Source organism: Chenopodium quinoa, unplaced genomic scaffold (genome assembly GCF_001683475.1).
Source record: "Chenopodium quinoa cultivar QQ74 unplaced genomic scaffold, ASM168347v1, whole genome shotgun sequence".
Classification (NCBI taxonomy): Eukaryota; Viridiplantae; Streptophyta; class Magnoliopsida; order Caryophyllales; family Amaranthaceae; genus Chenopodium; species Chenopodium quinoa.
The window spans coordinates 1,232,755-1,259,909 of record NW_018742393.1 but is presented as its reverse complement, the minus strand read 5'-3'; the positions used below and the strand labels follow the sequence as shown (position 1 = coordinate 1,259,909).

The 27,155-nt window shown below is 36.1% G+C and overlaps 4 protein-coding genes across 4 annotated transcripts; 2 read left to right on the top strand and 2 right to left on the bottom strand.

Moving 5' to 3' along the window:
• Positions 1–9,383: 9,383 nt before the first annotated feature.
• LOC110703049 (putative F-box protein PP2-B12) lies at positions 9,384–12,138 on the bottom strand. Its single transcript, XM_021880811.1, has 3 exons — positions 11,703–12,138; positions 11,203–11,321; positions 9,384–10,580 (listed from the first exon to the last, which is right to left on the bottom strand). The coding sequence occupies exons 1-3, from the start codon at positions 11,976–11,978 to the stop codon at positions 10,148–10,150; spliced, it is 828 nt and encodes a 275-aa protein (XP_021736503.1). The 5' UTR covers positions 11,979–12,138; the 3' UTR covers positions 9,384–10,147.
• A 77-nt stretch (positions 12,139–12,215) lies between these two features.
• LOC110703041 (GDSL esterase/lipase At1g09390-like) lies at positions 12,216–16,634 on the bottom strand. Its single transcript, XM_021880799.1, has 6 exons — positions 16,362–16,634; positions 14,039–15,750; positions 13,696–13,884; positions 13,366–13,526; positions 12,874–13,144; positions 12,216–12,776 (listed from the first exon to the last, which is right to left on the bottom strand). The coding sequence occupies exons 2-6, from the start codon at positions 14,286–14,288 to the stop codon at positions 12,535–12,537; spliced, it is 1,113 nt and encodes a 370-aa protein (XP_021736491.1). The 5' UTR covers positions 14,289–15,750; positions 16,362–16,634; the 3' UTR covers positions 12,216–12,534.
• A 1,023-nt stretch (positions 16,635–17,657) lies between these two features.
• On the top strand, positions 17,658–22,196 carry LOC110703032 (pheophytinase, chloroplastic-like). The gene is made up of 6 exons (XM_021880791.1): positions 17,658–17,838; positions 19,459–20,181; positions 20,679–20,905; positions 21,049–21,240; positions 21,341–21,497; positions 21,614–22,196. The coding sequence occupies exons 2-6, from the start codon at positions 19,477–19,479 to the stop codon at positions 21,854–21,856; spliced, it is 1,524 nt and encodes a 507-aa protein (XP_021736483.1). The 5' UTR covers positions 17,658–17,838; positions 19,459–19,476; the 3' UTR covers positions 21,857–22,196.
• Positions 22,197–22,530: 334 nt separating this feature from the next.
• On the top strand, positions 22,531–26,932 carry LOC110703027 (pentatricopeptide repeat-containing protein At3g02330, mitochondrial-like). The gene is made up of 4 exons (XM_021880785.1): positions 22,531–25,515; positions 26,005–26,102; positions 26,180–26,336; positions 26,429–26,932. The coding sequence occupies exon 1, from the start codon at positions 22,567–22,569 to the stop codon at positions 25,183–25,185; it is 2,619 nt and encodes an 872-aa protein (XP_021736477.1). The 5' UTR covers positions 22,531–22,566; the 3' UTR covers positions 25,186–25,515; positions 26,005–26,102; positions 26,180–26,336; positions 26,429–26,932.
• The last annotated feature ends 223 nt before the right edge of the window (positions 26,933–27,155 follow it).

Below are 27,155 nucleotides of genomic sequence, written 5' to 3'. Positions count from 1 at the left end.
TCCATGGCTCGAACCCCTTCTTCAATTTGAAGATGGGTGGCCAAACCGGACAATGTCATGTCCTCTTTCTTATGTTTCAAATCATGTTTCACATTCTTCCAACTAGAGGTGGCCAGTGGGCCGGGTTGGACCCAGCCCACCCTAACTCGCACGGCTGGTGGGTCACGTGGGTCCGACCCGGTTTCAATCCGGCACAGCCCGGCACAGCTCGGATTTAATCCGGGTTGTGTCGTGGGTCCAAAATTTTCGACACAACCCATTTCAACCCAGCTCAGTTTAACCCGTTTGATTCGACCCAAATCGCACAACCCGTTTTGACTCATTTAATTCGACACACCTAGCCCGTGAACCCACCTAACCCGACCCACCTGGCACAACCCAGCCCGCACGGCCCACCCGCACGAATGACCCACCCAACCCGCACGAGCCAACCCACCTAACCCGCACGCATGACCCACCCAACCCGCACGCATGACCCACCCAACCCGCACGCATGACCGGCACAACCCGCACGGCCCGCACAGCCCGCACAATTCGCACGACCCGCACGGCCCGCACGGCCTAACATCCATTTTAAAAAAAAAACGGCTAGTTTTTTTGTATCTAACGGCTAGTTTTTTGTATCTAACGGCTAGTTTTTTAAGTGTATGATCATCCATTCTATTTTTCCTATAAATACCAATTCCATTTCACTCAAATTTCCACACAAATTCAAGCTTTCTTTCTCTCTTACTTAAAAATTCTTATTGTTCTCAAATTCTCAAGTGTTATATAGAGTTATATTTTTGTTAAAAAAAATCTCCTTAATATTATTATTAGTATTCTTAAGATTCTAAAAAAAAAAAGTTCTTCTCCATATTATAATTAGTAATCATACAAAAAAAAAATGAGCTCAAGAGGAGGAATGGGAAGGAGTCAAAGTGGTGGTCGAAGTGGTAGCCAAAGGAGTGGTGGTGCAAATTTTTCGTATGAAATTAATACGGAAAATTTAAACCAATTTGTCAATGAATATGGAGATTATGGTTTAGGAGATAGGCAAAATATTCAAACGTCTCCACCACAACATTTCTCCCACCAATCATCAAGTTCAACTATGCCACCTCCATCGCAACCAACATCTCAACCTTCATCTCAAGGTAATTTCTAATTAAATTTTTATTGTTATGAATATTTAAAAAAACTATTATTAATGATTATAAAGTTAGTTTAGTTTCCAATTTTCTATGATTTACAATTAGTTAATTACCATGAAAAATGCGTTTAAATAAGTATAATTAAAATATTTAAAATTTAAAAGCTTATTTTCATGAATAGCATTTAAAAATTAATTTTAATAATTTGATTTATGAAAGGTGGTGGCGGTGAAAGTAGAGGTCGAGCACATTTTTCTTGGGTGTGGAAACATTTTGAACGAGTTGAGGTCACACCCCCGGGATGGCAACCTGGTCAACCAAAGAGGTTCACGTGTACATGCCTAGTTTGCAAGGCGCTAGGTGCAAATGTCAAGTCATATAATTGGAAAACGGGAGATGGAACCGGAACCTTGAGTCGGCATTTGCAAAATAAACACGACTTGTTCGAAAATGGCCCCCGTCCTTCGGGGGGTGGCGTCCAAACACAATTGGGTGGATACATGAACCAACCCGGCGGAGGTACACCTTTCATTTATAATAAAGATAGAATGATTGATGAAATGAGTACTTTAGTTATTGCTAATGAATACCCTTTTAGTTACGGTGAAAATGCAAACGTTGAGCATTTTAATAAAGTTGCATTACAACCTGCATTTACTCGTGTCCCCCGAAATACCCTAAGACGTTATACACAAACTTCTTATTATAAGTATAGGAGTGGTTTGATTGAATTATTTCGTACTTTTGATGGTCGTGTTAGTTTTACAAGTGATACATGGACTTCTAGTTTTGGCGAACCTTTTCTTTGCATTACTGCTCATTGGGTGGATGATGATTGGTTTATTCAAAAACGTATACTATGTTTTCAAGCTATGGAAGAAAGGCATACCGGTTTTAACATCAAAGTTCGTATTTTGGATTGTTTAAAAGAATTTCACTTGAATAATAAAGTTTTTTCTTTGTCTCTTGATAATGCAACTGCAAACACAAAGTGTATTGACTATTTGAAAAATGACTCCGAGTTGAATTTGTTGTTGGGTGGTAGTCTCTTGCATGTTAGATGTTGTGCTCATATTTTGAATTTGTCTGTTCAAGAGGGTCTCGCTGAGTTGCAACCATTGCTAAACCCAATTAGAACAGTTATAAAATGGATTAGGATTACTCAGTCAGTTAGAAGAAAGTACATAGCTATGTGTAAAGAGAGAGGTCTTAAGAAAAGACAATGGTCTATTGATACCCCTACCCGTTGGAATTCTACTTTCAAGTTGTTGAGTGATGCTATAAAGTATCGTGATATTTTGACCCAACTTTACAATGAGACTCGTGTTGATCCTACTGAGTTAATAACCGAAAGTCATTGGACTAATGCTTCTTTTGTTCGTGATGTTTTAAATGCTTTTGATAGTGCAACTCATATTTTCTCTTATATTTATGAGCCTAACGTTCATTTAGTCATAATTGAGTGTGTTAAAGTTGTTCACACCATCGAAGAGCATATGAAGATTGATGGACTTCGTCCCGTTCTTGATAGCATGAAACGTAAGTGGCATACTTATTTTAGTGAATTTCCAATCATTTATGGAATTGCTGCTATTCTTGACCCCGGTGTCAAAGCTGAAGGTTTGGAAAATCTTTTAGAATTTTATTATACAAGTTTAAGTATCGATTATGATGTTAGTGAATATATTAACAAATGCAAATCTGTTTTGGGAGACCTTTATGATCATTATGCATCTATTTATGGTTTTGATTTGGCAACACCAACTACTACTAGCACTTCCGATTCTAGATTTGGTTTTCTTGATAAAGTTATGAAAAAAAAAACACAAAGCATCTACATCATTCTCATCATCATCTTCTTCAACACTTGCTATTAATGATTATTTGTCATATCAACATGAGACCAACAACAACTTTCAAATTATAAAATGGTGGCAAGAACATAAAAAAAGTTTTCCTATATTGGCGAGAATTGCAAAAGATATACTTGCAGTTCCCGCTTCATCTGTTGCTTCCGAGTCTGCTTTTAGTGCAGGTAGAAGAGTGTTAGATGAAAAAAGATCTCGCTTAACTCCGGAAAGCATTCAAATTTGTGTTTGTAAGAAAGATTGGGATCAAGCTGAAAGAAGAACTCAAGGTTTAAAGGAAGACGAAGACGATGAAGATGATCCTGTGATGATATTGGAGTCGTCAACGGATGATGCAGCTTCCGGGGATGATGATGCAACAAACATGGGTGGCTAGAAAAGTCTAAATCAGGTACGCTAAGAACTACGTGGGCTTTGATTCTTTCGGGATACGTAGGCAACTTATTTTTCGAAAATTACAATTTAATTGCAAAATTAAATTTTAGTTTTCTAAAGATAGGTCCAAGCCCCCCCCCCAAATTTCAAAAGAAGTACAATATAAGAACTACGCTGGCTTTGATTCCTTATTTTATAATATAAGGATACGTAGGCATCTTAATTAAGAGCAAGCCATCAAATTGTTAATTTTGTAAAAATTAAAACACCACACAACCCACCCGACCCTAACCCACGAACCCACCCGACCCTAACCCACAAACCCACCCGACCCTAACCCACCTAACCCACAAACCCACCCGACCCTAACCCACTAACCCACCCGACCCTAACCCACCTAACCCACAAACCCACCCGACCCTAACCCACTAACCCACCCTTCGACCCACCCTAACTCACTAACCCACCTTGACCCGTCTAACCCACGAACCTAGCTCGACCCACCCATGACCCGTCTAACCCACAAACCCAGCTCGACCCACCCACGATCCGTCTAACCCACAAACCCAGCTCGACCCACCCACGACTCGTCTAACCCACGAACCTAACCCTGGTGTGTCCAACTTCTCCGACCCAACCCACGACCCGGCCCACCCTACCCTACGTGTGTCGTGCCGTGTGTCATGAAACCCCAACCCGCGACCCACCTAACCCTAACCCAGCTCGCACGACTCGCACGGTGGACACCTCTACTTCCAACTAGGGGGTAACTTGTCTATAATACTTGAAACAACAAACAATTCATTCATGGCTATCCCATGTTGTTCCAAACTACCATATATACGTTGCAATTCATGAAATTGGTCCATTATGGACCGACCATCAACAAATTTAAAGTTATTGAAATTGCTAACTAAAAATTTCTTACTTGAAGCGTCTTCCGCCATGTACTTGCTCTCCAAGGACTCCCAAAGCTCCTTGGCCGATTCTACATTTTGGTAGACATCAAAAAGATCATCCTCCATCCCATTCAAAATGTGACCACGACATATGAAATCGTCGTTGTCCCACTTCGATCTCTCCCGAACAGATTTCCAAGGTTTCATTCTCATGTTCATCTGGCCTTGGAGTACTTATAACATAGGCAACATTCAAAGATGTAAGAAGAAAATACATTTTCTTCTTCCATCTCCGAAACTCCACACCATCAAACTTTTTTAGTTTAACAAAATTTGTGGTTAATTCTTTCACACTAGACATGTTTGCTCAAGATAAACTAAACCTCTTTAGATTGTTAGGTTTTACAGCAATTCAAATAACTAAGAATTACTTAAATATTGTGGGAACAAAACCTAAATTGTGTATAATAACAATCAATTATACAACAAACCAAATACTAGTCAAAGTATTACAACCCAAACACCAAAATAATAATGTATTTCAGAAATTACAAACAAGAACACTAATGTATAAGATTCTAAACTTGCCTCAACTCCAATCCTTGATGATGATGAACATGAACATGAGAAAACGATGACCACTTGAGTCTCAAACCTTGATACGCTGTCAAGACGTGTAAACACTTTCCTAAAGAGGTTTATTTCTCCCACACGGTACTTGGGTTAAACCGGAAATCCTCTTTGAGATACAATTGACAGCAAACTTCGTTCTTAGCACTTAGAATCGAAGAACAATGAATAATTCACGATGAAGGCTAAAAATCAAGAGTTTTCTCACAATAGTTTGCAAGAAAATTGAGAGAAAATATGGAGAATACTTTTGGGATTGAAAGAGTGAAAAATGTTATGTCTTACTTCCTCTCACGAAATTCTCTTTTATAAGAAAAATAATCGTCAGCAAATAACCGCAGAACTAGGAAGAAGCGCGGGCGCGACACAAATAGGCGCGGGCGCGCCACATGTCGGAGCGGGCGCTCCTCCCAAAATGCTTGCGAAATCAAATTCAAGACAGTGAGGGCGCGGTTTTAGCGCGGTCTGAAGCGCGGGCGCGCTGCCTGGTGGCGCGGGCGCGCTACCCACTGTCATCCAAATGCTGATTTCCAGAGAGGTGCGCGGTTTAGGCGCGCTCTCATCGCGGGCGCGCCTACCTGGCGCGGGCGCGCTTAACATGGGCGCGAGCGCGCACCATACAACACTCTAAATCATCAACAAGACTGAGAAGAGGAGAGAGAAAGGGCGGAGAAGAGAAGAGGAACAGAGAGAAGAGGAGAGAGAAGTCTGAGAACTGAGGAGAGGAGAGGAGAGAGAAAAGGAAGAGAAGAAGAGAGAGGGGGAAATAAGGGAGTGGCGGCTAGCAGTTTAATGTAGGGTTTAGATTTTTTTCTATTTATTTTTTAATAGTTCCGACGAAAATTTGACGGGGAAATTTAGAATTCCGACGGAAAAAATTCATCGGAACTTTCCGATATGAGTTAACCTTCTGATATAATTTAAGGAAAAATATATGTAAATAATAATTAACCTTCTCAAGGAAAAATAGCAAAACTAAAGGGTTAATGAGTTACCCAGTTGTTTGACTACATATATATAGATAAATAAAATACATAAATGCTACATATTGGAGCTTAGATCCAAAACACCAATTTAACTAAACATACAACTTCTCAAATTCACTATAGAGTTAATTACCAATACTATAATGATAATTCAGAACTTAAATGCTAAACCTTTGAATATCCAATTACATGCAATTTCTGTTATACTCCATATTACATGCAATTTCTGTTATACTCCATATTAAACTAATAGCTCTGGCACTTCAATTTTATAATAATGAAAACAAAGAGTAACGGTCTTTTTTTTTTTCTTGAAAAAAATAAAATAAAATAATAATAATAGGGAATAAAGAGTCAAGTTGTCAAGGTAATTCAATACCTGCCTTAAATCATTAATACAGAGAACACCTACTTGACTTTTTTTTTTTCTTTGAATGAATGTGTGTGTTTTTTTTTTTTTTTAATAATTAAATTATGTGGTTTATAGTTATGTATATTTCTTTTTCATATTTGTAATATGCTTGATAATTTGCTTAGATGGTTGAGTAGTCAATTTTGTTATAAGTGGTTTGGGGTTTGAATCTCCTTATCTTCAAATGTTTTATGATGTGGCATGATGAAATGTTGGGTAGGTGACATGGCGTCATGAAGGTCTTTGTGAAGTGACATGGCGCCATCAAGTGTTTGTGAAATGACATGACATAATTTGGAGGAGTCTATGTAAACGCCTTTTAATGTATTAGTATAGATGATGTCATCATTTTATGATTTTTTCTTATTAAAATTTTGGCCAGCTATATTATTATCAGTATCAATTTTTGAAAAACAGTCTATTTTCTCTAACAATAATAATTTAATTTTTCTTCCTCAAGTACCTTTTCATCATTCAATATTTTTATGAGCTCTAATTTTTTTTTTTTTTTTTTAATATTTGATGTATTATTTGCTTTGGGAAATTTTTTTTGTTTTAATTTTGTTATGAAAAAATAAACAAATTTAGAAAATTTTATTTGTTCAAATTGTGCATCGCACGAGACTAATCTAGTGAAGGAACTATTTACAAACTACAATATCCTATCCTATCCTATATATAAAGTCAGCCAGAAGGGTTTTGGGTGATAAATTTCACTTTCCCAAATTACCACTCAACTTTTTTTTTAAAAAAAAAAACTACCATCCTAAAAAAAAAAAAAAAAACTATTATTCTATCCTAATTTTGTATACAAGTATACAACTAATTATTAACTTTTTTTTAATTACTCGATAAAAAAATATTATATGACTTCAGCAAATGTTTTTATTAACAACAATTTCTTTTAGCATTTTTTTTTAATCATCCGTTTATAAATTTACACTCACTAATTTTTATTTATTAGAATAAAGAGGATAATGGTGCCTAACGGATTTCTTATATAGCACACACACGCATTGCGTGTGTTTCTTAACTTGTATCCTATAAGGCCAGGTAAACTGATATTTATTACGGATTAATGTGACTAATCAAGAAAATCATTTAAAAACAAATTGAATAATATGCGTATAATATACTCCGTACTTGGCTATTTGCACGCACGACTTGAAGACTTTTGCATTAATATATTACGGAGTACATATAATTTTTTAACGTATACCCATGGACACACATTAATAAAACAAATTTCTTATAATTATTTAATGACGAGGAATATCTACATGCTTAAAAAAATATAGGTTTAAAAAATCATTTGAAAAATAATAAAATTTTCATTATTTTCACTATTACAAGATTTACTACATTATTTCCAAATATTTTATTCAATATATTTTTAGTCAATTTCCTAATACAACTATTAAAAAAAAAATAAAAAAATAAAAAAAATACTACTATCTCATATAAACCTCATATACGTACTAGTGTACTACTCCATACAATTATTCCTTTTTTTTTTATGAAGCTGTCAAACTTTTACCATCTTCCTTTCTTTTTTATTTCTTAATGAAACCGCCATACATTAGAAAAATGTACTGCATTGTTTGACAAAATATATTCAGTTGAAATGCAATACATTTTTCTAATTTATTTTACAACTTAAAATGATAGGATTTGAACACGCAATCCCTTCAAATCCATTTTCTACTGGTGCACTATTTAAATTAGAGTTCTTCTCCATATTCCCCTTCTCGGGTAGTATAGTTAGAATTCAATATATTATAGGAGGGAGGATGAAAAAGTTAGGCGCCAAACTACTCTGTAAAACAAAATAAGTAGGCAAATTATTCAATTTTACAATTGATGTAAAAAATTAGCGGTTTTGTAAAAAAAATAGAAAACGAATAAAAAGGAATAATTGTATGGAGTAGTACGTATATGAGGCTAATATGAGGTTAGCAATTATTATTGTTTTTTTAACAGTTGTATTAGGAAATTGACTAAAATATATTGAATAAAATATTTGGAAAAAATGTGGTACATCTTGTAATAGTGAAAATAATGAAAATTTTATTATTTTCCAACTAAATTTTTAAACCTATCGTTTTTAAGCATGTAGATATACTTTGTCATCAAATAATTATAGGGAATTTGTTTTCTTAATTTGTGCCCATAGACACACGTTAGAAAAACCAATAAACGAATACTTGTATTTATCAACTAGGAGTAACTTCTTATTTGCACGAAAACTTTTGCCCACTCGTTAGTTGTTAATATCGTATGTGTGAAAATGACAAATCAATTAACTATGTTTTACATCTAAATTTTTAAATTTGATCAAAGACTTTGTGCGATAATGACAAAAAAATTAACTATGTTTTACCTACAATATTTTAATTTGATCAAAGACTTTGCGCAAAAATAACAAATTAATTAACTACTTTGATCAAAGAAGTACGTTTTTATACCCTCTTCGTTCTTTTTTTTTTTTTTGCCTCTATCTTTATACTTTTCGATCCGTTTAGATATCCATGTTCTCTGTTTTCTCTCTTTTTATCTTCATGCTTTTACTTTATTTTTATTTTTTTTGGTAAAGAATTTTTTTTACTTTTATAACTTATTAATTACCTGCCAATGGTCCATATAAACTGTATAATAAAATAAAATAAAATAAAAAAAGTACCCATTTTCTCCTTACCAGTTCATTTTATATGAACTGTAAGTGAGAAGATTAAAAAAAAAAAAAAAAAAAAACATAAAAAATTTCAAGGTATAACACTATAACCTACTTCTAATGTATAGAGGCAAGTATATTACTTCAAAAAAAAAAAAAAAAAAAAAGATGTTAATGAAAAATGTTGATTATTGGCTAGTTGGCAACATGCATGATCAACTCGTCATTAATTATGTAATTGTATACTCCGTTGATCGACTATTAATTAGCTGGCATATTAGTGTCACTCGATCTACTGATCTGTTATTGTTAGAGATATTCTACATAAAGTTATACGAAAACCATGGACTAGTTAGTTGCAACTTGCGCAGATTCTTATTCATGAATATGCTTAGGTTTTTTTTTTTTTTTTTTTCTTTTTCCTATAAAAAGTTATAAATCGTCAATTTCGAATATTTTAGAGCTTGAATTGATGTCCATTTATGATTTTTTTTTTTCCTAATCCTTAAGTTTTCATTTCAATGGAATTTGGTTATTCACCAAATACTAAGATGAGTAAAATCCTTGCTACTGCAGCTAAGCATGCAATCTTAACTAAAGTTCAGACTAATGCCAGAATATTAAGACATACAATAACATTCATAATTCAGGTAATAATATATTCTAACATCAAACACTTCACTTTTATACATTAATACGAGCAACATTCATAGCTTCATACATTCATTTCCTAAAAAGTACACCCAATATCAAGAACTTCTAGCTCCATCCACCACTAAGTCAGAAATAGAGTTAAAGTGGATGATCATCCATTCATCCTAAAGACTTACTGTGCCATTCATTCTATGAGGAACTTCCAACATGTTACCTAAACAAGCACTTCCTTGCAGAAAAATTTTCAGAGTTTTACAAAGAAATGAAGAGAGTTGCGAACTTTGAAAGATGATGAACACATAAAACCTCCCAACACAAGTCATAAAGCTTATACAAATTACTAAGTACGAAGTATTAATGTATTATTTAGTCTAAAACAAAGTCAAATTATACATGGAAATTCATGAAATTAGATATTCAAATTATTCATCATAAATTACCAATTAGTTCAATTGAATCCATTATTGCATACTTAGCTAGCTTCAATTCGCCCCCTGATCATAGTATGTATCCTAGTAATCAATCCAAAGGACGAAGTTCAATACCATGAACAATAAGACCACGTTTCCAATTGAGTTCTTCAACCTCCCTTAAACTCATCTCTAATACCACCCCTTGATCAGCATCAGCACCAACTTGATACCTACCCATCTCTATTTCCATCCACCCATCACCTCTTGTAACCGGAAGCTCTTCAGGCCTCCGAACTGAGGGTGCCTCAAGGTAAAATTGCTTAACAACCACGGTGTAATGTTGTGTGGGTAACCCTTCTTCGGTAACCTCTGAAATAGATACATTCACTGGTGTATCTTCAAATCCTTGATGATTGTCAACATCCATTTTAAACACAAAATATGCACCATAAGTTGTTTTTGGTGAAAGGACTTTGGTGTGCATTTTCCCTTTTATGTCTAGCCAACATACGTTTTTGAGCACAGTGGCTTCTGGAAACCTAAAAAATAAGTATGTATATAGGCATATTATGCACAATAATAACTCAACTTGGTACTCGTAACAACTAACATGATTTATCAAAGGGTATATGCACATACATTCATGATTTGTTGATTTAATGCATTGAAATTCACAAGTGACTAGAAGATATATGCACTGGGAAAAGCTGGTTGAACAGATGCTAATCAAGTAAGCATTGGGATTTAAAGTGACTTTATAGTATGGAGTTGAAAAAAGTTCGTTAAATCTACACATGGCAAATTGATTAAATATCAATTTAATTATACGAAAATACGACCTGAAGTCCAATAGGCAACTTGTTGACCTAAACTTGAACGGATTCAACAATTACTATATCTTTTAACAAGTAATTTCTCATTATTATCCATGAAATGAACTGAATATGACTCGATCCAACCAACCTGCCTTTGAAACAAACTGAACTAGTCCCTACTCAGGCATGACTCAATCAAATCTGATCCTAATGTGTGACAGTTTGTTGCAAGTATGAAATCATGTGCTAGTTCATCTATATACAGAGTACATGGTTTTTCTGGCATACAACATTTCACAACATCGGATGTTTGCATAAATTAATGGAAAGAGACAGAGAGAGACACCTTGATTCGGGTACTGCGCTCCAACTCCAATACTGAGGAGTGCCTCCCCATGTAATCATCAGGGCTCTAGCCCCAAGCATGTAGCATTTCTTCCCATTCCATTTATTCAAGCCAAAGCTCTAATTCATGCGCGTACATATATACAAAAAGCATTAATCATAATGTTCTTGACAATAACAAGGAAAAATTGATGCGCACAATTTTTTACAAGTTGACAAAAGATTGATGAACCTTGTCATACTCGTTTTACAATGTTTCCAGGCATAATATATGTTACCCCTCCCGCCCCTTAAAATTTCCCTCATTTCCTTTTTGAAAACTCGAATAGGATTGATTAACTAATTTAGCCGACATCTGGTCCACATCATTACAATATTGTTAAAGTATTCACATAACCATGAAAAGTTTACTTGATCGAACAAAAAGTACTATAAAAGTCAAACACTTGATCGATGAACAAAATAAAGCAGATGACTAAGATATATAAATGAAAACTTTACCTGAGTATTATTGTTGAGGAGGATAGGAGAACGGCAGAGATGTAAAAAGAGGTCCTTCTTAGAAGTAAGCTGATGAAGAATAGGAGACACAGAAGATTGAGAGATTATTTCAGTACAATCTGATGGCAGAAATTTCTCCCACACGGTATTGGATCCCAAAGCCAAATACAACTGCTTTGACACCACCTGTGATTTGAGGACATCGACTGGGGACGTCAGCGAAAGGATATACGACAGGCACTCTTCAGGTAAATCCAATATGTTCATACAAGACATGTTTAATGTTTTGATGATAATTGGATACTTGGTAAGAAAAACTTCTATGCTAAGCTAAGAAGGTGACTTTTTCTTAGATAAAAAGACTTAGAATACTTCCCGAGTAGCTGGCAGCCTGGCAAACTATATTATGTTAATGGTCACCATTGCTTTTTGCTTATTACAGGTTGACACTAGCAAACAATTTAGAATTATAGACTTTGATTAGAAATGATATGATTGGTACTACGTATATAATTAGAAAAAGACTGTTGAGTTTACTTGATGAAATATGAAATTTTCTAATCTGAAATGAAACTTAAGAATTGATATTCTTGATCCTGTGTGACTACATTGGAAATTCTTTATTATAAGCATTATGTAGATTAGAAAAACCAATGAGGTCTCCATAATAATACATTATTAATACGAAAATACCCCCAATATCAAACACTTCCAGCTCGACCACTTAGTCAGGAATAGAGGTAAAGTGGATGATCATCCTAAAGACGTGCTGTGCCAGTAATCATACAACTCTAGCCTCTTGACTTTATATGAGGAACTTCCAATATGCGGCCTAAACAAGCACTTCCTTGCAGAAATTTTTCAGATTAATAGATGGCTTGGAGTACTCGCCTGACATTATCTTGGATGCAATAACAGCATTGGCTGCTTCAGTGTAATGAACTTCATCCCAGCTCACAGAATGAGATGGATCAGCGCAAGCAGTTGCTGTAGGTTCACCACAAGTCTTCTTGTCTACATAGTTATAGGGAGGCCCCCCATTGCCACAGCAAGCCATTAATGGGTTTTCAAAGCCTGGATGTAATTACAATGCAACATTAATATGTGACCTTTCTATTCAGTAAAATGTAGCTTCAATTTTGAAAACATTAATTAAATAATTAGAACTCACCATATCTCCCTGGATTGGCAAACAGATCATATTTGATAGCATACATATCAACGTGTACAACGAAAGCCTCCTTGAGTTCGGTTCTTAATTTATCACAGAGGTTACTCAAACCGTCATTGAAAGCCTTTGCACCATTGTTATAAAGTGCCAGGCACCCCAATTCATTCAGTTCACTGTCATTCTTCTTTCGCAATGCTAGAATTTGTGGTAAGCAGCCTAACGGCCCAGTATCGTATATCCAAAATTTTCTAGCACCAAGTTTGTATAATGCCTGTAATATGAAGAGGTGAACCAATCAAGAGACTTGTAGATTATTGTGTTAAGTATTGCTCAAACAAAGCGGAATGAGACGGTTGAATCAGTCAATATTGATGAAAAAATCTACAGGGAGGTATCTACTTCAGGAAGTGACTAAATTTAATAAAAGTGAAAGCTGTAAAGTAAATACAAAAAAAAACTACTAACACTCATGCACAACCTATGTAAGCAGACCTTAGTAGAATTTTCAATCCTCCCAAGGATGATTGGAATTTTGTTGACAACTTCTTGATAACTTGAGTTTGCTACAAGAGCAAGATTAACATCATTCTGCCCAATGTCTATTGAATAAACAGCATTCCTGAACTCCTTTTCATTGATCATTGATCCTTTACCTGTGACAATGTGAAGCAGGGTAGTATGATATAATTTCTAGATAAGCAATGGTAAATTTCAAAGCGTCGACTGAACCAGAAGTGACCAACATAGAAACAATCACTGGAACAACACACTCAAACAGTTTCTTGTAAACACTGAAAAAAAAAAAAACCAGCGTGAAAGTACCTCGTCCCCTGAGCTCTCTTGTGCGATTCTGGAAGTGGCCAAATTGCCCTGCCTGAGTGGATATTGAGAAAGGGTTGTATAGACTAACTTCAGTAGAAGCACCAGCTACAGCAAAATTTACACCATGGCTAAAATCTGACCCTGAAGATTCTAGGTATGCGCTCAGAAGATCCATCTTCAAGTTCTGACCTGTAAGATAAGCAAAAGAGACTTATACTCTAAATATACTTTTACTGAACGCCACTCAGTTTATACCAAAATCTGAACAAAACCCAACTAAAAGTATCTTTACAACAATAGATCAATTACTCAATTAGCTGTTTGATATAAGAAAAAGGCGTACAAATGAAATCGATGTATAGTCGACCATTGCAGAAGCGACCAGTGGGCCTGTGGAAGAACTGCTGACCAGATGGGGGACCTAGATAGAGGCCAAGAGCAGTCATCAGAGCTCCCGGGTCAGAGTTTGAATCCCCGAAATTGAAGAGAGCACAGTTTGAGTGAGCCAACCCCAGTGCAGGAAGAATTACTAGCCTTGAGAGATACAAATGATATCCAAAAAGAACACGAAGCCTAGCATGTTGATCTCTCATTTCTTCCCTTCACCTTCCTTTCCGCTATAAAATTTGTTTTAAAGACAGCATAATTTGTTCTTTAGTATTTATAATCTTCACCTAAACTTTTACTATGAGTATTCTATCAGCAAACAGGAAAGATCACATGCAGCTAGTCAATTCTATATTATCCAATACTAATATAGAATACGGAAAATTCAATCAGATGGGGATGAAAGCTTGCTATATATTTGTCGTGAAGATGAAGTGGCATAATTATAAGAGACTTTAATTTAAAACCACTTGGCTATGTTCAACTTGCAAAAAGTCAAATCACTGCCAAGATCCTAAATTTAGTAACTTCAAAAGTAAATTGACTAGCAAGTGGCACTCACAAAGGACTTTACTGTCCTCAACCAAGAATTACTTATTCATTAGGTTGCATTGTTTGATAGAAAGTTTTAGCTAATTTGCTGATTAGCGATACGATTGATAAGCAGGCCCAAAATACTTAAACATAAATGGACAGGAGATTAAACATAGAGAAACATCCTGCTGCTACTTCAAAAACCTCATCTAACATGGCCTAATACGTTATAGCAATGATAATGGGATCTCTGACAGAAATTTTAGATAAGTCTACTTGTGTTGTTGATGAAGTCTTCTTCATAGTACAGATGTTGTGTATGATTAAACATGTTCCTAATATGGAGTACAATATTTTAATCTTCATAGACAGAATCCTCTGAATCTGCAGGTTTTAAGAACTTAAATTTAAGGAATTTTTTTGGCTGCATTATGCAAATTGACATTAAACAACATTAGAAAAGAAAAGAGGATGACGTTTAATGCAGTACAGTTATATGATATACAACACATCACGTATAAGTAGAGATCTAATCATATGTCAAAAAATATAAACAAGCATTGACTTAGTCCACCAATTGTATTAGTATCATGTGGATCATAGTAATAATTACGCCTTCAAATATTAGTAGCCTTCATGAAGAGAAAGTAAAGCACTAGGATTGAAACTCAAGATAAAATATGCTTACGTTGTTTTTGGGTGAGACTATGTGAGAATCATACTTGCATATTTATGGTCCAATTTGCACTTACATATTTATCTCTAGATTAAACTAAAAGGAAAAGAATGCTTTGTGTCAAATTTATAATATCTTTATCAATAGCTAAGTTTGATGGTCATTGTCTTCCAATGTCTTCTTATCAGGAAATACAACATTAAAACTCAAATCTATGAACTTAAATAGAAAACATGTATTTTTATATGGAAGCTCCTTAAGTAGGAAAAAAAAAAAAACTTTGTAGAAAACCTATCAACACCAAACCTTTTCCAGTTTCTCCACAGTCCACAGTGAATGTTGCTGTTGATACTCCATCCAGCCAGAATCCAAGTTTGAAACATTGTTAATCCTCATCCTCCCATGTCCCAGCTGACTCATACAGATACTGAGATACAGGGGTGGCATATGGGACGCCGCTGCATTGTGTAACAAACATCAACTTCATAACCTCGTTGGAAGCAAAACTTGATATCTATCAACTCTATTCACCTCACTTCCACTTATGGAAGCAGTCCTCATACAAAAACATACCAAGTAATAAGAATTCACTTCATACAAGGCTACAACGGAGTGTCTGACCACATATAAGACCAACAAAATTCTATCCTAAAACCAAGCACCAGAGTCGGTCATAATCCTTCCTAGTGAGGGACAATGTCCTAACTCACGTGTAGGTTTTCCTTAACAAAACTCGATATCAAAACTCGGTTTGACAAGAATTAGGCAAATATACAGGCTCAAACTAACTGTTCAATCTTTCCTTTTGCCTTAAATTTCTCCAAAAATAATCAGCAAAGCAAAATTTACTTGAGCCAGGCCACAAACTGAGTCCAAGAAACCAAGATCAAAGCATCAAGATTTGGGCTTTTCAGGGTAGTGTACAGTAATCATCCAAAAATCACATTAATTTTCATTTTTTAATCACTGGTCAATCATCAGAAATTATACTCCAGAAAGTAAAGATCTTTTTGAGTTGGGTAATTTCATAAACACATGGTATGTCCTGTAATTAGAAGAAATAACTAACCCTGTTGCTCACTTGAGGATTTCGTCGAACCCCTGGTATGCATCCTCTGCTCCACCATCTCTCATCAATCATCCCATCTCTTTGAATGAATCCAACGGCTTACAATTAACCATGCTTGAAATTAAACAGTGGGTACAGTTCAAATTTGTCAATTCTGAAATTAATTAACAGCCAGTTATTGAAAATGAGGGAAATTGATGTAAACTTTTGTCATTATTTGCAAGAGGTCAAGAAAGAATACCCCTTTAATTGAACAAGCTTTTGCGTAAAGATAACTTCTTCCTTGTTTGGTAGATTTTTCAGGAAAGAGAAAGCGCTCACAATACTTGGCATCTAATTAAGCATTGATGCCCCACCTGGTGAAATTTCCATCACTTGCCACTTCTCTAAATGAATGGATTCTATTCAGCCACTCTGGTGAAAGTAGAATTTAAGTTCAAGGAGTAAGATAAAAATGCTTGACATGGGCTGGGTCGTGCTCGTGCAAGTTTACTTATTGAACCATAAACTTACGTGAATGAATGAGTCGAGGAAAAGTTATGTTATGTCGATCTTTCATTAATAAGGCTGCACAACGCCACAACCTAGCCAATGAGTAGGGTTGTGAATTGTGATATGCCATTGGTTAATAAGTTTAGAAATAAGCGGGTCAGCATGTAGGTTCACTTATCGTGCTTGTGTCATATTTGAAAATCGAGTCATGGTACACCAATGTGCACCTAACGCTTGCTAGGTCAATTTCTAGCTACACCCGAACATTACACCTGTTACCCATACCCAATTCTAGATCTTTAAATACCAAGATATCAAATTGTTTCTATTTAGAAGAATTTTTGTGACTTCAAGTGTGAAACATGTACCATTTTACTGATGAATAATTCACGAGGAAGAATAGTTTTTCAATTTGCCCATTCATAAGAAGTAGCACAAAGTATAATTTAGTTCAATTTGCCCATTCATAAGAAGTAGCACAATTTGCCTATTTTGTACCACTAACATGTTTTACTGTAATTTCCTCAAAAATCTTACCATAACATACATTTAAGATTTACAAAGTAAGCTAAACCAAACAAAGATCTTCTAACAACACACAATTTAATATCTTGACTCTTGAGATTTTAACGTCTGAAGTTGGGTATAAGCTATTATCCATTTAAAATTAAGCATGACTCGTGAATCATCTAGTTAGTCGAAAATAATTTCGTACCAGTTAAAACCGGTTGTTCTGACATTATTATAAGTCGCCAAAGTTGTAACAGTGAAGTTCCACTAAGACACGTTTAATATATGTGTTGAACGACTGGACGAATGAAGGCGAGGGTCCATTTAAGCATCTTGCACAATCTTTCCAACGCATTTCTCTCTTTCTCTCTCTTCCATTTTCTCTCTCTAGAGTCTCCTCAATTATCGGATTCAAAGATTCAATCTTTCTCTTTGCATTTCTTCTTTCAATGAAATTTACTATCTTTTGAGTGAAGTAAGTAAAACTCAGCTTTGGTTTTTTGTTCTTTTTTCTGCAAATTAATTTTTTTTTTGTTATATTTTTATGCTTATTTAATTTCTTGGAGTATTTAGATTATTAATTTAATAGGTTCAGACAGATCATTTACTTTATTTGTTTATTATTGATTTTTTTTTTTTTTTTTTAATAAGTCTGCAAATCTGCAATTGCTTTTATATTGATGCAAATTGTATTAGAATAATGTCAGATTATGCTGATAAATCATGTTGTTATTATGCTTAATTTGGGAAAGTGTATTTCATAGTTTATTATTGGAGTGAGAAATCATTGATTGAAGTAAGTTCAGTATTTATTTGTCGATAGCTAGGGTTTTGATGGTTCAAAGGAAGGAGAGTAATGGTTGATGATATTTTGGAGGAATTAGCATAATTGGTTTCTGATGTAACGATTCTCTTGAAAAGAAAGTATAGTATCTTTGTAGTCTTAAGGTAGCCTTATAGTGGCCAGTGGGAGTGGGACTTGGGAGTAAGTCTGGCCACGAGCCGGACCGAACTCTAACATGGCTCGGCTTGGGTTGATTGAAATATACAGAATTCGATCTCAAAGATGAACTCATCTTGAACTTAAACTTCAAGTTCAAGCTTGGCTTGAAAACTTTGAGCCCAACTTGAGCTTGGCTCAATCAAGCATGTTCCAAGTTCCAACAATAATTACAAAAAAAATGTTTTTTGTTATTCAACACTAGAATCGTATCTAGCTTATGTAAGTCATGTTAATAAAATCCCTTATCTTTGTCACTCGGTTGATGGCCTTAAGGGAGTGGATATATAGCTATCTAATAAAATATTTACCATTTTTCTTAAATTCACGAGCTCATGAGCTTTCGAGCCAAATTCCATAGTTTTTGAGTTTGGCTCGTTTAATATTCAAACTACTCTGTATAATCTTATGCTCAAGTTTGGCTCATTAACAAACTAACCAAACCCAAACCGAATGATTTCCTTTATTTGTTATTGCATTATCCTTTGGCCTTAACATAGTTGATTTAGAGTAGGAAAAATGAGAATTTTCCAAAGTTGGGAATCTTGCCATTAACATAGTTGAGTCAGTTGGTGTCCATCTTAGCAAAGATTGGTTAGTGTTCAGAGACATTTGGTCCATTTGCTTTGATTCGGGTTTGGGGTGATGGGAGAGGATGACAGTTTTCAGATGGTGATTTAGGGACTTGTGTATTTAAAATCGTTTTAATGGAAAAGCTTATATACTGAAGAGTTTGAGATGTAAAGAATGAAGCTTGTATGAATGTAGCCAAACCCAACCTAATGAAAAATTGAGATTATGTTTTTGTCGTGAAACATAAGAGATGTGGCAATGTGGGATAGTAAAACTCATTTCTCATTGAACTGTTGTAGTACATCAATGTATTACGGTACTGACTCTTAGGTAGAGATATTTATACAGTGATAGTCAGAGTCATAATTCGAGTGATTTTCTTCTTATGTTTTTCTTTGAAATATTATTAGCTACTAGATATGCATTCTCTTAGATTTCTGGCTTCCTTTCAACTGTTCCCTGAAGATCTGATTATGTGACATCCTTAATCTCATAAAATTGTGTTATGGTTTACTTGTGCAGAAAACGTTTATCTTTCACATGGATGTTCTTCTCTACCAGTCAGCACCTTCTCATGTACGATCACAGTTGATAGAGAAAAAATCAACTTCACCGGGATTGCAGCCTTCTTCAGGGGAGAAAACGCAAGTCCTATGTACCCCAAGGAAGCATTATTTAGTGAAAAACCTATATTATCAAGAAGCTTCTGGGTCACTTAACTCTATTCAAAATCGTCAGATTGCACCAAGAGCTTTCAATGAAGGTTTTAGCAGGACTGTGGTTGGTGGGGAACAGAGTTTGGAAGATATATCAGATAGTGCAGATTCAGTGCCAAAGGTTCTGATCCCAGGGTTGCCAGATTATTCAACAGGTGAATCAAGTACTTCTGTAAGTAGTTGTTATTGGGAATGGAAACCAAAACTTAACGTGCATTATGAGAAAGCTGGATGTGAGAATGTAAATTCCCCACCAGTTCTTTTCCTTCCTGGATTTGGTGTTGGCAGCTTTCATTATGAAAAGCAGCTGAAAGATTTAGGGCGTGATTTTAGAGTATGGGCTCTGGATTTTCTTGGCCAAGGCAAGTCATTGCCCATTGAAGATCCTGCTCCTTTGTTGAAGGAAGTGAATCTCTCTAAACAGAAGGATGAGACATGGGGGTTTGGAGAGAAAGCCGAACCATGGGCAGAAGAACTTGTTTACTCTGTTGATTTGTGGAGGGATCAAGTGCAGTCTTTTATTGAGCAGGTAAACTATTCAATGTTCCAAGACTTCTGGATGAAGCTTTGTCTGATCATAATTTTATTGATCATACTTTACTAATTAGCTCTCTTAGATGATGAAGAGCTCAGATTTTGGTGCGTAACATAGATTTTGATGCCAATATTATGTGTCTTTTATTTTCAGAGTTTAATCCACAAAAACTTGTAACTAATGCAATAATGTTATGCTAAACATTTCGAAAACAATCCTCTTTCTCTATTTGGCTAGACCCAATAAGAGACGTTAGCTATACTTTTTTCTATGGAACTCATATTCTACGGTCTCGGTATGTAAATGCTGCTGCTTGCTGCCTTTTTTGGATACCATATATCATTTAAAACTAATTTTTCAGTATGTCGCAACCATTTGTGGCACTTTCTCCTTATTCTTGCATACAATTATCATTATTGCTTCCTGAAACCACTTCAAGTTCTTATTAACATCTAGCTTGGATTTAATGAACCCTACTTAAATGATTGCAGGTCATTGGTGAACCAGTTTATATTGTGGGGAATTCACTTGGAGGATATGTTGCAACCTATTTTGCAGCCTGTAACCCTCAGTTAGTAAAGGGTGTTACTCTGCTCAATGCAACGCCTTTTTGGGGTTTTCTTCCAAATCCTACAAAATCTCCTTTGCTATCTAGGATGTTTCCTCCAGCTGGAACTTTTCCTCTGCCTGCTAATGTAACTAAGCTTATGGACATAGTGTAAGCTTCATATCCCATCTCTAATAATTGGATTTTATGCAACTTCCCCTGGCAACCCCATATTCTGTTCATCACTTACTAGAATAATTTTTTAACCGCTGCTTATCAGTACAAGCTTATAAGGTCGCCTTTTGTTATTGTAGTTGGCAAAAAATGAGTGATCCGGAAACCATAGCAGAGCTGCTCAGGCAAGTTTATGCAGACCATTCAACAGATGTTGATAAAGTCTTTTCTCAGATAGTGGAGACAACAGAACATCCTGCTGCTGCTGCAGCATTTGCCTCAATCATGTGTGCTCCCACCGGTCAACTATCTTTTGACGAGTCTTTATCAAGGTAGGTACATCTAGATTATTTTGCTTGTATCTTCACCTCGTATATCAGTTTAGATCTCATGGCTCCAAATGTTGAGATCCTCTATTTTGTAAATGTGTAGATGTCGAGAAAGGAATGTTCCTGTTTGTCTCGTGTATGGGAAAGAAGATCCATGGGTGAAGCCCTTTTGGGGACAACATGTGAAGAAGCAACTTCCAGAAGCTCCATACTATGAAATTAGCCCTGCAGGTCATTGCCCTCATGATGAAGTTCCTGAGGTATGCCTCAGCTACCCAATTACTGTGCAGGCTTGATTACTCATTAATCCTGAATGTACCCTATTTTTTGTATCCGCCTTTCTAAATTACGGAACATTTATTCATTATATATGTAGGTGGTAAATTATTTACTACGTGGTTGGATCAAAAGTGTAGAATCGAAGGGTTCTATCACACTGCCTCTGCTTGATGATCCAGAGGCTGTCCAATATGATCTCACTAAGGACGTGGAATTTATCAGGGAAGGCTCTAAAAAGTTAGTAAGAGTACGCTTTTTTGGCTCACAGTTTTCGCTTTGGAAGCTAATACAGTCTCAGATCAAAGATAGATTTAGGAACTTAAGATTGAAACCTCAATGACGAAGCCATGCACGTGTTTTAGCTGCAACCGCTTGTAGATATGTAAATTTGCCTTATTCTTGTAATTGAACATACAGGATGTATTACTGATTAGTAATCAATGCCTGTGAAATTCGTACGCATGTGCAGATGAATTGCTTAAATGCTTAGTGTGATGAATCAGGGAAGAGTATATCTGTAATCTGTCCTAGTTTGTAAGTACAGTGATTTGTTAGGATATTATGTTGACCAATTGTTGAGTAGTCACGAGAACCACATGTGCGAAGCCTACATGATTTGGGCATAGGACTACTTTGAATGGAACTATTAAAAATATTTAGTACTCCCTCGGTCTCCTTTAGTTCTTTGGTTTCTTGGAACTTGAATGAATATATTGAATAGTAGTAATGTCTTAATACTTGGATCTAATTTTTGGTTCTCTTATCAATGAATTACTCGTAATTGAATATTCCGTAAAATATGTCATACTATCTCCATTTTATATTATTTGTAACGATTTGACATAAAATATTATTAGAAAATATCTAATTATTGCAAATAATATGAAACGAAAGCCGTAATTAAAATGTATACGCTGGATTTCGGAGAAAATATATGTATTGTAAAAGTTTAGGACTTAAAACTTGTTTGAAGCATTAATACAAATTGAGAACTCAACTGTCAAAATATAACGACCAAAAAACTGGAAAAACCATTACTTCAAACTTCTCATGACACAAATTTTTTCCAATCCTTTCTTCAAAAAATCTCTTGTAATTTTCCATGTATATTCTATACGATTATCATTCATCAATACAATTTCTACTGGTGAATTGAAACAAGTAGCAACCACCAAGAAGAAAACTTTTTCGCACATTTTCCAAGAATGTACTCATCAAAGAGCTCTAAATCCGGGCAAGCAAGCACATTCCCAGATGATAATTTCTGGGTTCGAACCCACAATCTTTGTTACCAATTGTTTGATTCAAATGTATGTAAAATGCTCGCGGTTAGGGTATGCACGCAAGGTGTTCGACCAAATGCCTCACCGAGATACAATCTCTTGGAACTCCATGATTTTTGCGTATTCTGGGGAAGGCAATATGGAAGTTGCGCAGCTTCTTTTTGATTCGATGCCGGAGAGAGATGTAGTGTCATGGAATACCTTGATTTCGAGTTATTTGCAGAGTAGGAATCATCACAAATGTGTGGAGATATTCTTGCAAATTGTTAAAGAAAGTGTGTGCTTTGATCACACTACCTTAGCTGTGGTTCTGAAATGTTGCTCATATTTGGAGGACTATATACTAGGTATACAAATTCAAGGGCTTGCGGTGAAAACGGGTTTGGAGAGTGATATGGTGACAGGAAGTGCTTTAGTTGATATGTATGCAAAATGCAGATATTTGGACGAGTCTTTGAGGTTCTTTTATGCAATGCCTGAAAAGAATTGGGTTTGTTGGAGTGCTGTTATTGCGGGATTTGTTCAGAATCATCAGTTTACTGATGGTTTGGAATTGTTTAAGGAGATGCAGAGACAAGGATTGGGTGTAAGCCAATCAACTTATGCTAGTGTCTTTAGGTCATGTGCAGGGCTATCTGCACTTAGTTTAGGTCGTCAACTGCATGCTCATGCTTTGAAGACTAACTTTGGTACTGACATCATCGTCGCAACTGCTACTTTGGATATGTATGCGAAAAGTCAGAGTTTAGTAGATTCTAGGAAGGTATTTAACTCTATGCCCAAACATAGTGTGCAATCCTATAATGCCATGCTAGTTGGTTACGTGCAAAGTAATCAAGGTCCTGAAGCATTAAAGTTGTTTCGAAATCTGATAAAATCTGACCTTGGCTTTGATGAAGTTACTCTGTCAGGTGCTTTTAGTGCCTGTGCTGTGGCCAAACAACTATCAGCAGGTTGTCAACTGCATGGTCTGGTTATGAAGAGCAATTTTCAGTCTAATATTTGTGTAACAAATGCAATTTTGGACATGTATGGAAAATGTGGAGATGTTTTTGGAGCAAAAGGTGTTTTTAATGAGATGATTAGAAGGGATGCAGTGTCTTGGAATGCGATAATTGCAGCTTGTGAGCAAAATGGTCTGGAAGAGGAAACTCTACACCTGTTTGTTGAAATGCTGGCTTGTGGGATGGAACCTGACGAATTCACTTATGGCAGTGTTTTGAAAGCTACTGCTGGAAAGCAACTTGCAAAATATGGCATGGAGCTCCATACCAAAGTTATCAAATCTGGAATGGGCTTCCACCCTTTTGTGGGAAGTACTTTGGTGGACATGTACTGCAAATATGGGTTGATTGATGAGGCTGTGATGCTTCATGACCGACTTGAGAAACAAAGCATTGTTTCATGGAATGCAATTATTTCAGGCTGTTTACAGCAAAATTTGGAAGATGAAGCCCTGCGAATTTTTTCTTTGATGTTGGGAACAGGCATTGAACCTGATAATTTTACTTATGCAACAGTTCTAGATACCTGTGCTAACCTGGCAACTGTGGGACTTGGGAAGCAAATCCATGCTCAAATCATTAAGCATGAACTGCAAGCGGATGTTTATATTGTAAGCACTCTCGTCGACATGTATTCAAAATGTGGCAATATGCAAGACTCTCAGCTCATGTTTGAAAGGGCTGTAGAGCGGGATTTTGTGACATGGAACGCAATGATATGTGGTTATGCTTATCATGGTTTTGCGGAAGAGGCTCTCAAAGTCTTTGAAGATATGAAGAAAGAGAAAGTAAAGCCAAACCATGCAACTTTTATTGCAGTTCTCCGAGCTTGTGGTCATATGGGGCTTGTTGAAAATGGCTGGGATCACTTTTGCTCAATGCACAGCTATGGATTAGATCCTCAACTGGATCATTATTCGTGCATGGTAGATATGCTGGGGAAGTCAGGGCAGGTTGGAAAGGCTTTGCAGCTGATTGAAGATATGCCATTTGAGGCTGATGACGTTATTTGGAGAACCTTGTTAAGTGTCTGCAAGATGTTTGGAAATGTGGAAATTGCAGAAAAGGCTGCAAATTCCATCCTTCAATTAGATCCCGAGGATTCCTCAGTCTACATTCTCCTTGCAAATGTATATGCTGATGCAGGTATGTGGAATGAGGTTTCTAGGATGAGGAAGACCATGAGGAAAAATAAGGTAAAAAAGGAGCCAGGTTGTAGTTGGATAGAGGTGACAGGAGATGTCCACACATTCTTGGCTAATGAAAAGGCTCATCCTAGCCATGAAGCAATAATGGAAGAACTTAATTTGCTTTACAATGAGATGAGAGAGCTTGAATATTTACCTGAGGGTGACTTTTCTCTGAATGTTGAAATTGGCTGAACTGCATAGACGAATTTTGCAGGACTGCAGGGAGTAGGCGATGATGGGGGAATGAATTTGAGCCACTGGATGACTGCTTAGTTGACTTGATTCTATGGAATTTTGATGCTAGGTGAATATGATATAATTAAACGAAGAGTTGATGGAATTTGAAAGCAAGGTGTATCAAAAGGGTTCAGGAACCTATTATGCCACAGAACATGATGTAGCAGAAACACTCGTAATCTTTTCAGGGAACTGCGCGATACTCTGCAAGCTCTGGTTTGGGATGATTTCACAGTCTGTCATATGCCCCAAAGGATATAGTTGATGGATCATTGTTATTACCAGGTCAGTTCAGTTATACCAGAGTTGGAAAGAGTATGCTTAATTTTTGAAATAAATATTTTGCAATTGTTTTTAACTTGAGGAACTTGTATTTTCATGGTTAAGTTTAGTGATTAGTTTGTTATTTAGGTGGTTTTTTGAAGACTAACATTATAAAGTTATATAATACATGACTGCTTTTGAATTTCACATGATAACATTCAATACTTCACATTTCAGACTAAGTTGCTGGTGCTCTTATTCTGAAAGAGGAATAATCTTCATCCTATAGCTTTTAATTAGTTTTAAACTGGTTCATGCATAATACTCCGGCCCCCAAATCAACACACTGTTGCTTATGGACATAGTGTAACCTTCATATTCCATCTGTAACGCTTGGTTTTTATGGAACTTCCCCTCCCCCATTCTGGCAACCCCGTATTTTGTTCATTACTTGTTAGAATAATTTTTTGACTGCTGCTTATGCCTTAAGGTCACCTTTTGTTATTGTAGTTGGCAGAAAATGAGTGGTCCAGAAATTATAGCAGAGCTACTCATGCAGGTATATGCAGATCATTCAAGTCAACTATCTTTTGCAAGTCTCTAACAAGGTATGTACAACTAGATAATCCTCCAGTTTTGATCCCATGGCACCAAATGTTTAGACCGTCTAATTTGTAATGTGTAGATGTCAAGAAAGCAATGTTCCTGTTTGTCTCATGTATGTGAAAGAGGATCCATGGGTGAAGCCCATCAGGGGCCAACAGGTGAAGAAGCAACTTACAGAAGCCCCATAACTATTAAATTAGCCCGGCAGGTCATTGCCCTCATGATGAAGTCCCAAGGTATGCCTCTGCTACCCAATTACGGAGTAATGTACAGGCTTGATCACCCATTCTAAATTATGAACGAGTTGTTAATTATATACTGTATGTAGGTGGTGAAGTTGAACTATTTACTGCGTGGTTGGATCAAAAGTGTAGAATTGAAGGTTCAGTCACACAGCCTGTGCAGCTCTGCTTGATGATCCAGAGGTTGTCCAATATGATCTCACTAAGGACGGGGAGTTTATCAGGGAAGGATCTACAAAGTTGGTGAGAGTATGCTTCCTTGGCTCACAAGTCTAGCTTTGGAAGCTAATACAATCTCAGATCAAAGGTAGGTTTAGGAACTTAAGATTGAAACCTCAATGACGAAGCCATGCATGTGTTTTAGTTGCGACTTCTTGTAGATATGTAAATTTGCCTTATTCTTGTAATTGAACATACAGGGTATATTACTGATTAGTAATTGATGCTTGTGAAATCAATACGCTTACATGTACAGATGAATCTTAGTGTAAGGGAGATCAGGGAAGAGTATATTGTAATCTGTCCTTGTTAGTATAATGATTTGTTAGGATACTATGTTGACTATTTGTTGGGTAGAACCACATGCGCCTAACCTACATGATCTGGGAAATGACTACTTTATAGAACGATAATTGTTTCATGCGTTGAGCCTCTCATCACAGAGACAGGTGATCTGACCTGAGCCGAACGACCCGACCCAAATGATCCTACCTGTGATCCGAAATTGACCCGAATACGAAACTGACTCGACCCGACCTGAAGTGCAGTTGACCCGAATTTGACCCGATACCCGAAGTTAACCCATTATCCGAA